Below are 11,783 nucleotides of genomic sequence, written 5' to 3'. Positions count from 1 at the left end.
ACACACACACACACACACAAAGAAACAAGCTCTGGAATAAAAAGTGTTAACGACAGAAAAACATGGCCCTAATCATTCAATTATATAATAGGGATATTATTCCAATCATTTTTATCCTAACTATAACAAGAATTACAATTATCCTCAGTACTGTTGTAATCATCATTATTATATCATTATCATTTAGATCAGGGTGGTTTTCAGTCTGCTCATCTAAACAAAGGCTGTCACCTCAGACTTCAGATCAATTAACCTAAAAAAATGTTTTTCTCCTTTCTGATTGTCTACCATCATCTCCAGACCATCTTCCGTGTTGGAAAGGTTTTCCTCACGCATGTTTTCGTTCTTCTAATGTAAATCTGATTTTGTAACTGCCACAACCCTCCCTAGGTATCTTCACAGATATATGCACTTTTAATGTAAATGCAATACAATTGTATGCATTGACTTTGGCTTTGTCTGTTTTCCCAGGAGGTATAGAGGAAAATATGAAGGGTGGTTCTTTCGTTCTTGGCTTATTTCTTTATTCAAATTCCAAACACAATCGAGGGGCTGTGCAGCCATATGCAGCGATTTAACAGAAAATCAATGACCTTTCTCAATATCGATCAGTTAATGAGCTGCTGTACGCAGGGGCCGTTTGGCCTTTTCTTGTCTGTGTTCACCCTCCTGGCATATTCACAATTTGGTATTTAACAAAAACATTTAAATAAGCTTAATTAACTTTTTGCTCCCTCAAAAGAATTTGAGCCATTTCAAACTCATTTATAGTGAAAGTGCAACTATATTTATTGCTTGTATTCTAATTGTACATGTCTTCGTATAAAAACATGGACACGCTGTTGAGTGTATATATAGTAGCGGTGACAGCTGCTTCATAATTATATCTCAGATTATTCAACCAATCTGTCAAAATATATCCACGCTGCAAAAATGGTCTCCCTGTCTATTCAGAGTCAATTTGAATCCAGGGAATAAAATATATGATAGAGGAAAGTTCCCGGAGCCTTTTGGTAAATTATAGATTCTTCTTTTATTTTAATTGTGTGCATAATTCTTATCCCCAATATAGGTGCTCTAGCTGGAATGATAGGGGCGTGCGTCATAAAGTCTGTGTACACGTAGATTGCAAAAATGTCCCGAACATGGAAAGGATCACAGCCTCTAATGCATATTAAGAGGAGCAGATAAAAGGCCAGTTATCATGCCACACTAATCATGTTTTATCAACATTTCAAATCCATTAACTCTTTATGAGCACCCTCTGACTGAAGGTCAGCTAACAGTGCTGCGAGAATTATCTTAATGCCAAAACTAAAATGTTGAAACGTATTAATGATAAGAGAAAAGAAAAAGAAAAAAAGGACCCATGAGAGAAATTACACTTGCACCCACTAGAAAATGGGTAGACAAAATAATTTGATAGGTACTTCTACAAAATAAGTAAATCTCAAAATCTCTGCGGCCCTCACTCACCCTGCATGCGATTTGATCATTAGAGGGAAATTGGCAATTGCCACTCAGTGCTCAGTTTTGAAAAGTTTTGAAGTGAAATCCAATAATTCCGTCACTTTTGTTTCTTAATTTCAGCCAAGCACTGTCAGAGAGAGCGAGCGATAGAAGCCGTGCCCAATGTGATCTCCATCCAATCACTGACATCACGGGTGTGTATTTTTATTCTTACTTTATATATTTGACATTGCTCGTATTATTGTTTCTTTTTTTTGTTTTCTCTATTTATCTGGATCATTGCTGTCTTTTTGGTTCTGCAACAACAGAATCTCCATGCTGGGGATCATGAAAGGTTTATCTTATTATAGTATTATTATTATTATTATTATTTTAATTTACTGTGTAGCCGTTTCACTGTGCTTCCAGTCTTTATGCAGAGCTAGGCTAACAAACATCCGAAAGGCCTTAGGTATTGTCTAGCTCCATAGTTAACGCACAAAGGCGGTATGAATCCTCAATGCCAGAAAGCATCAAAACATGAAACTATTCCACTTTATCGACGTCTTAAAAAGTGCCTCGGGCCAAACTCTCCAGTGCAGCCTAGTTTCAGGGTTGTCTGCTCAAAAGGGAGCTCACAACAGACGCAGTCTCAGTCCAGCACTGAACCGGTCTGTACAGATTTTATTTTATTTATTTATTTCACCCAGAGAGGAGTTTTAATCTTCCGTTAGCCCAAAGCCCGAGTGATTCAGGTCGCTTTGTCCTTCACAGTCTGTCCTCAGGATGAGACCATGTGTGCAGCGGTCGGGTCACACAGATTCCGTTTGTCAGTCGAATGTCTCGTCTTTCTTCAGCAGGGCGTTGACCCCATCAGGGGCTCGGGGGCCCCAAGTCCTCCTCATAACACAAACGCTCGCACCCTCCACACGTTCTCTTGTGTTACATGTGAAAGAATCATGAATGGAGGCCTGTGCTGTGGCGTGTTGCCTGTGTGCGTCGAGGGAGAGCTGCACATGTGTGAGTAAAGTATGTGCTCGTGCTGCCATCACATGTTTTGCCAGACTCTATGGTCACTAATCCCTCTCTTTTGCCAATATTTCCACTCTATCTGGTTTCATCAGGCAGGGATTACACTGGATTAGACAACCTCCCAGAAGCTGACATGCATTCATTCATTAAAAACTCAAATGCAGTTGCTCACACGCCTCCAATTCAGAAAAATGCACCACTTAGAGCACGGACGACATGTTTTAGGAACAGTCGTTAGAATGGCTTCATCAAATGTATTTATCGTTGACCTCTGTCCCAAGATTGTGTGCAATGTGATTATGTAATGCAGTTGTGATGGCAGCGCAGGGACAGCGGTGGGAGTGGTATTGAGGTTGCGGTTTAGCAACCTCAGCTTGCCCTTTACCTCGGAGCATTGGTCAATCAGTCCGAGCTTGATCCTCCGGCTGCCTGCAGATAGAAGGAGCTGACGCTCGCAGGGAAGCATTTTTTATTTATTTTTTTTAAGATTACAGCCAGCTGACATTGCAACATTTTCAACAATGTGAAGTTCCATTTTGTATAAAGTTACATTTTAGAACAATCTGAATTACTATACTTGAGACCGAACCAGTTTTGATGAGTTGAGTTTTCTTTTCCCTCACAAAAGCCAGACTCTCATTGTGCTCTGCAAAGGCTCATGGAGCATCTGCTTGGGACAGATGTCATTTCAAGTAAGCCGCACACAAAATGATTGACAGGCTTCCGCTTCAATCTGAACGACACAAACACCTACTGTCGGCAGGCTGGATCAATGCACCCCGCTGGACTGGGATTTGTTTATGGTCCTGGTTTTCAAAACGTGAAAACAACATGGGGGTGGTTCTACAACACTTGAAGCATCTTCTGGTGCTGAAAGTATGAATACATTAAACAACACATATCAGCTTTTTGTAACAACAACAGCTGACTGGAAACGGCTCCTAAAACATGTTGTTTTCTCTCTGCTTTGACACAATGACTCACTGCTGCTACAGAAAAGCGCTGCCTTTGAATGCTTCACATTATCTTTATTATTATCTTCAGATAATAATATAATAAAGATAATTAATGAGACTTGGACCAAATGAGTCACATGTCTGGAGTGTGGTATTGAAGGAACTTGTCACCCAGCAACAGTGTTTTTGGAGGCTTTGCTTACACACACACTATAAAAGTTACAACGAGCCTTATCCTGCTACACGTGACCAAGGTTTCATTCAGAAACACAAGAAACAACACATTCTATAATCCAGCCTTCCATTGACTCCTTGAATAACTATGGGCGCTCAGATCCTCTTAAAAAGTGTCTTTTGTCATGAACTGTCAATGCACATTTTCTTCTACTCGTCTCATATAAAATATCTCCCCAAATAAACCATTTACTCTAAACAGATTCTGTAAAGATCATTAAATTATGCGCTCCGCAACTAGGAAGCCATGATCAATTCGCTAGGGACAAACAGTCACGTGACAATAATTCTATAAATCTTTGACTAAACTGCAGCCTGCTGAGCACAATGCAGTGAGGACACGAAAGAGGCTGTCAGTAGTTGTTAAAATCTGAATAGCTTAATTTACTGTAAAAGATCAAGTAAATTAAACTGTGTTGTGATTTATGGCATGGTAACTGTGTTGTTCTGCACATGTTTTAATGGTGAACGCAGTAGGGCAAGAGTTAATTTTTTGATGACAGAATACAAGACATCCACTCTGAACCCCTCCATGCGAGCTACAGTGACTACAGTGACAACAGCAGCAAGGACGAAAGGTCAAAACACCACCAGTGATGGAGACGTTTGCCCTTTAGATTTGATGCCCCCATCAGGCTGATCAGTGTTACTGCTGACATTCCACAACACATCATCATCTTTCCCCCAGCGGTCCAATACTAAGGCCTCTGCAGGCTAAATCATTTGGGACATGACGTATTTAGCAAAAATATATAAATACTGCACAAAATATGCACTTTAACAAGTAAAAGTAGAAAAAAGAAAAAAAGAGTAAAGGTACAGAAGTAGAATCGCTTAAAACATTTCTTTACATAGCATTCTTTAGGTTACAGTCCCCAGTGAAGTTATGTGTGGCAAATGAACTGTGTTTTAAAGAATACATGTTTTTATATAGATGCAGTTTACAGATGAATCAGCATATTATATAATGTTTTACATTATAAAAAATGTTCATACATATTTTGTGACAAATGGACCTTTTACGAAAAGGGTTACTCCAGTTATTTTTTAATTCACTGGAGGTTAGTGGACTTTAAGAAGCATCATTAAACTTTTTATTTATTTAGGCATTTATGTTTTCCATGATGTTTCTTTTTCTAAAACTAAGTATCTCTAACAGTTTTGTAGCATATTTGTATTGTTTTGTTTGTTAACCACATGTTTGTTATGGTTTTAAAATTAAAATGTTTTCACCTTTTAGTCACGCCCACCTCATTAACTCTATCACTCTCACCTGTTAGCCACACCCACCTCATCAACTTCATCACTATTACCTGTTAGCCACGCCCACCACATCAACTCTGCCCTGGAAAACCGCCTTATAGCTTTCTGACTTTGACTGTGAGAAATGCCTCAGCTTCCTCTGGTTCCTGTCGGCATGCCCTATCCTCCCGGGTAACAGAAACCCTCCTTATCTTGTTCCTCTAAAAAATGCAATATGCAAGCCAGTTTATATTAGAGAAACCAGGATATTGTGTAATGCACTGTACCCAGCCTTTAGACTATGGCAGGTCTTCAATTCAGGTGAAAAACTTAAAATAATAATCATGGAGAATTGGCACATGGAGCTCTACTGTTTCATATTTGCCAGTGGCCTTGAGAGCTCAACACACTTCAAATACAGAAAACACAACCAAACGCAGAGACAAGAGCAAGTGATACAAAAAACAATAAAAACTGTTTCAATGGGACACAAAAAGTGATGCACATGTCTGGAACACGCGTGTTATTGCCATTTGTTGGGAACTGAGCTGCAATATAGTTTTTTTTCTTTTTGTTTAATTTAAACATCGCCTTTAAATAAACCGTTTGCTTATTATCCATCCATCCATCCATCCATTATCACCTGCTTATCCGGGGTCGGGTCGCGGTGGCAGCAGGTTCAGCAGGCCGACCCAGGCCTCCCTCTCACCCGCAACACTTTCCAGCTCATTCTGGGGGATCCCGAGGCGTTCCAAGGCCAGCCGGGAGATATAATCCCTCCAGCGTGTCCTCGGTCTTCCCCGGGGCCTCCTACCAGTTGGACGTGCCCGGAAAACCTCTAATGGGAGGCGTCCAGGAGGCATCCTGACTAGATGCCCGAACCTCCTCAGCTGACTCCTTTCGACACGAAGGAGCAGCGACTCGACTCCAAGCTCCCCCCTGATGTCCGAGCTCCTTACCCTATCTCTAAGGCTGAGCCCGGCCACCCTACGGAGGAAGCTCATTTCGGTCGCTTATATCCGTTTGCTTATTATTAGACAGCCAATTCAAATAATTGAAACAGGCTAATGTTATATTAGCTGGCTAGAGCTTACTTTCAGAGTTGAAGGATGGCAGTGTTTCATAAATTGTGTAAAACAAGTCAAAATATGTTTTTTTTCCCACCCTGCCATAACTGATGCTAATTGAGTGTGTAGCTTCATGACCGCTTTAAATAATAAAATCAGATTTTCATATCTAAATGGGCTGATGAATTCACACAAATGAAAGAAAACCTAGTAATTAAGCGAAGCATAATTTCAATATCACTATGCCAATCACGACACATCATCTGGTAGAGACAAACGTGTTTTGCCACTAGTTGATCCGTTGATCCCCTCATGGTTCAGCAAACGTGAACCGCGGATTAAATAAATATAAAACTTTCCTTAAGATCGCTGTCCGCCAATATTCAATAAAATATGCGATCAGGCATTTCTACTTTTCTAGTCTCTGATAATGTTACATTGTAAACAACTAATCCAAGTTTGAATTGACAGGAGAGCTGGTAACTATGGCAGCACCGCTAATGGCTAACCGAAGGATCTTTCGGTTACATTACGATGAGTTCAGACTCAACATAAATAAATTTAGAATTATGACCTGTTCACTGCCAGCTTCCCCTCGATCCCCCCCCCCCATATATCAAAAAACGTAGTTGATATTATGTTGAACAGGCAAACTTTATTAAAATATATTAACATTTGTGTAACTTGGAAATTATTTAAATAATTACAGTAATAAAACCTTAGTTTAAATACAAAACACTATTCTGCACCAAATAAATAATAATAATAAATGAATAGGAAAAGTTCTGCTAAAATGCCAATATAGTGTAACAGTATATTCTATATCCAAAATATATATAAACAACTTTTACCAGTTGTGTAGTGAAAAAAAGACAAAAGAAATTATAACATTTTAAATAAATCTATCATAATTTTAATTAGACAGTGCCTTGCCTCCTGCTGTGTTTTAGCCATTGCACTTAGTAGTTGGGTGTAAACTGGCGTTTTCTCCAATGCATTTGTTGCTACAGCATGATGGTGTGCTTTACTCGCTTGATGGCGATTAAAGCTTTCAATGGCATTTTTCCAATTACTAAAACCATTTAATCAGAAGGCTGGGTCATTCTTTTTGTCCAAAGTGGTCTTTTTGATGGTTATGCTTTGACACACAAAGTACCTTTTTCAAGGTAGGACTACAATGCAGCCACAGATACTGACTGTATCATTTTGCCTGAAATGAGATAGTAAGTCGAAATAATGAGATAGTATCTCATTATAATGAGATAGTATCTCATTATTATGACTTACAGGATCCTAATTTTGTTCTTACAGTAGTGGAAATGGGCTTCCATACTATGGACCATATGCAAACCTACGCCCTTGATAAATTGTAAGCATTGGATCTCATCAGCATTGTCAGAGAGAGAGAGAGAGAGAGAGCACCCCCACCCCCACCCATCCTGTAGCCTGCAGCTGATGTGGACTTGCAGCAGTGGGAGATGGGCGGCATGAGCCTGTGTTTCAAAGTGCGCTACAGAGCAACCAGCTGTCCACGTGCGCCACCGTGTCTGATATGAACTCGGAATGCGAAAGTTACTACGGCAAAGAAAACGTGTTCGTGGAGGGCTTCACGTGTCCGAAAGCGGACAGTGACACCGCGGCACTTTTCTGCTGCGGGTTCAATGACTTGAAGTACTGTTGTGATGATCCCAACAGCTTTTTCCCTTACGAGTATGGATACATGTGGTGGTTAAGGTAAGGGGGTGATACAATAAGTGTCTCATTGGTCTTCATACCTGTGTCAGAATGTATCGGTAACTAACCATGGCATGGTGTCAGTAATGGCATTTAATTCTGCAGGTGTAATTCTGCACAAAATAGTTTATTATATTCAAGACTTCTACAAAAATGGTGAGTTGTTATGGGTTAATTAATGCATGTGCGTGCATGTAGTCTATACTGTCTGTTCACAAGGCAACCTGTCCCTTTGTGACGTCAATTAGGCTATGTGTCATGAGAGACTACAGACTAATTAAGAACAACACTAATTTACACTCATTAATTCATATCTTAAACTCCCACATCTGTAAGCTGCATATACCATTCGATACAATATTGCCTCTCATTATGATAAAGATCTATATGGAAAAGAAAATAAGAAATGTACACTTTTATTGATCCCCGTGGGGAAATTCTTCTCTGCATTTGACCCATCCTTAGTTATTAAGGAGCAGTGGGCTGCAGTGAAGCACCCCAGGGAGCAACTTTATTTCAATGCATTAAGGCATTTCTCTGATAATCTACTGAACTGTCAAAAAAAATATTCTAATGACAATTTTTTCCCTCAGTAGTTCCACTGAAACATTTTCTCAGTGAGGTGTGAGAATATAATTTCTCAGTGCAAGGCAAACTAAATTCAGCCCCTTGCCGTATTGTTGGGGGAGAGATTTAATGGAGAATGCAAAATCTGGGTAAATAAAACCAATACCACGGGCCTCGCTAGCCCTACTGGTAAGTGAGGTCATTTAGTGCCAACTGAGCCATGAAGTCATCACATCAGAGGTGTTTTTAAGTACAAAGTCACATGGTAATGTATAGCAATGTAAAAAAAAAAAAGGAGGATTCATTATTATTTGATTCTTCAACTGAATTTCATAATTGTATTGTAATTGTATCCCAACTCAAGTATCAACTCATCTCTGTCGGAATCGGTGAGTGGCTTTTACCCGGCTCTGCGTCATTATTTGTCATTATGTTCGAGACAGAAAACCTCAGTGCTTTTACTGAGTCACCCAAGCTGCTCACATTTGAAGCCCCCAAAGAAAAATCTTTTTCTTCTTTTTGACATCTTGCTGCTGGTGGGTAAAGAAAGTCCACCCACCAGCAGCTCTGAAGCTCTCACATGTGAATAAACAGCACAGGTGTAGGTTTCAGAAGGGAGACCAATGTAAAAAATAAATCTTAAGTCATAATAGAACAGGTTGCTTCAACTCATATGTTCGTGTTTTTGCCTTTTTATTTTGTAACTTTTGACCGGTATTGCTCCTTGTCATGTCTCTGCGTCCCTACGGCTTAGAGACATATATATATATGTATGTGCACCCAAACAAAGTTCAAGATATATATATATATATGTGTATATAAATATATATATATACGTATGTGTATATATATATATATATATATATATTTATATGTGTATATATATATGTCTTTATTAGCATTCTTGAATATGCTAATTTTATTTATATATATATATATATATATATATATATATGTATACATTCAATTAGCACTGAATAGGCTAATTATATGAATATACATAAATAGCCTATTCAGTCCCTATTCAGTGTATATATATATATATATATGTATAATCTTGATTAGCATTCTGATTAGCACTGAATAGGCTAATTATGTATATTCATATAATTAGCATATTCAATGCTAATTGAATGCTAATTATATATGTATTTATATATAATTAGCATTTTCAAGAATGCTAATCAAGACAGTTTCACACAAATGTCTCAGAAGATGACGTGATGATGTTTTGGATGACGGATGTAAACTGCAACCTTAGTTGACTGATGCACACAACTGCGAGGCGGTAATTGTGGTTTGGAAGACTAGAAAAATGGCATCCAAGTACAAGACCATTTATCAATAGTCATTAGACTAAACTATAAGAATATCCACATCGAATTAAAAATGTCCTCAAATAATAAGAAAAGAAAGTGCACCCTAGGAATATTAATTGATTTCAATCAGTGCAGTTGGATCCATTCCTATATGCGCTGTATCCCAGCTCTCCAGTCTGTTGTTGAGCACGCTGAGGGCCAGGAATATATAATCGTCCTGCTGTGTTTCTTTTGCTCTGTTTCACAGTTTCGGAGCTCTTGTGGGTCTCTCTGTGGCAGCTGTGGTTCTTCTCGCCTTCATCGTCACTCTGTGTGTCCTCTGCTATCTCTTCATCACCACCAAACCCAGAGGTCTGGACAATGGGCTGCCGCTCCGAGCGCCAGGTACCGACTGCAAAATTACAGTGAACCTTTGAGCCTGACATTTAATATGTTTGTCTTTGTCTTCAGAGGGCAGGACATATGGTCAGTACTAGCTGAAGTGTAAGAGTGGAAAGGTATTCCTGAAGACCTCTCTCCATTTTCCTCTCGTAGATGGCCAAGCTGACTTGTTTTGTTTCTGTTTCGCAACCTTACACTATGTTTTTCTGGCGGATTACAAACATGCGTAGCCTATAATACCAACCTCGAACCAAACTTCACTGTAGCCGAGTTTATTCACTCCTAGCCAGTTGATGGAAACCGTGGCGCCTTATTTGCAGAGGTTTGCTTAAAGTTGGCTGGACAATTCAATGGAAACATAGCGGATGTAAACATTCTTATGAGATAATACTACCAGGTGTACTTACTGGTGGTTTGCATTGTGCGGCCCCTCATCACAGTCTGTGGTCTGTTTGGCTCTTCATACTCATGTTTCTAAATTAACTTACTGTCTTCTAGGCTCTGCATCAAGTCCACAAAGAGCAGGACCGAGCCATTCCAGCGCCCCCGCTGGTCCTCAAGGCCTCAGGAAACACTTCCTGAGGGGCAAGTTGGACTGTGACAACCAGCCCCCGGACCCCGACCGCCTTTTTCAACGTTGTTTCATGGCCACTGTGACGTCTATCAAAGTCGAGGGGCCTGCATAGTCGGACTGTTTGTCTTTTTGATTGGTTGCTCAGAAGTTTCTCAACGGCGGCCCTCGGAAACATTTGGTCTGGCCTCCCCCGAACGTGACATGCATTATATTTTAATCATCCGCTGTCCATTTCCGCATTTTCACACTTCATTGCCTACATTAAATATGCTACACGGACACTGCGTCAAACTGTGCCCCGCCGAACAAGCATCTGTCAGGTTAGAAATGACAACTTGTAGAAAGTTACCCGTTACGTGGCAACCAGTGGCATCTCGCGAAAGTCACATATGCTGAGAACCACTGGTGAAATCACAATAATTGAATCCTGACTCTTTGAGATGAATGGTTTAAATTGGCTTTGGATTGATGAGATAGACTAAAATACATTTTTATTTCCCTAGAAATGTCCCTCAGAGGCTCTTAGCACTTGAACGGCACATGCAGAATTCATTCCTGAGATCCAACAAGAAATTACCTCAAAACACTCTTTGCATGATGATTAACCAAACAACAATTTAGCCTCAGATTGGATTTTGTTGAACCTAAGAGACAATGGGGGGGGGAGGGGGGGGGGACTGTGCCTATTCATTTTTCAACTTCGCTCCTCGCGGGGGGGAAGAGAAGCTTCTTTTTCCAGAGTATCGGCGCACTTCAAAGGCTGTGTTTGTTGTTCTGATTTTTCCGATCGCTCTCGCATCGCCTCGTTATTTCCAATTGAGTGAGTTTTGAACCAGAAGTAAACAAGAAGAAACCAGCTATCAGCACAACTGTCCACTTGGACTCGAGGATGAATTTGTTTAATTTTGGAGATCAAGGGTCAAGGTCACTCTTACCATACGTCTGTCCCACTCTTACCATGGTTACACTTGTCTTTTTAATGTGAGTTTGGTGATCGGATACGCTCGGTGCGTCTGTCATATGTGCACCTGACACAATGCGTGCTGCATTATCGGTTGGTGTTCATATATATTTTGTGGTCAAAGAACAGACTGTAAAATATTACATTTAATTTCTTATTCAATTTCCTTCACAAGAAAGGGTCCCACATTTTGTGTGTTGCTTTCTCTTCCTCCCTGCAGTATTAGTAGACTTTGTTATTAAAGCTGATGGAAGCCTACGTTTGATA

General features: G+C 39.9%; 1 protein-coding gene across 1 annotated transcript; it reads left to right on the top strand.

The window, feature by feature from the left end:
- Positions 1-7,532: 7,532 nt before the first annotated feature.
- On the top strand, positions 7,533-10,667 carry LOC117730053 (protein shisa-like-2A). The gene is made up of 3 exons (XM_034531534.1): positions 7,533-7,714; positions 9,848-9,984; positions 10,480-10,667. The coding sequence occupies exons 1-3, from the start codon at positions 7,533-7,535 to the stop codon at positions 10,665-10,667; spliced, it is 507 nt and encodes a 168-aa protein (XP_034387425.1).
- Positions 10,668-11,783: the final 1,116 nt, after the last annotated feature.

Source organism: Cyclopterus lumpus, chromosome 4 (genome assembly GCF_009769545.1).
Source record: "Cyclopterus lumpus isolate fCycLum1 chromosome 4, fCycLum1.pri, whole genome shotgun sequence".
Lineage (NCBI taxonomy): Eukaryota > Metazoa > Chordata > Actinopteri > Perciformes > Cyclopteridae > Cyclopterus > Cyclopterus lumpus.
The sequence above is the reverse complement of the archived record's forward strand: the minus strand, read 5'-3'. Positions and strand labels throughout refer to the sequence as shown.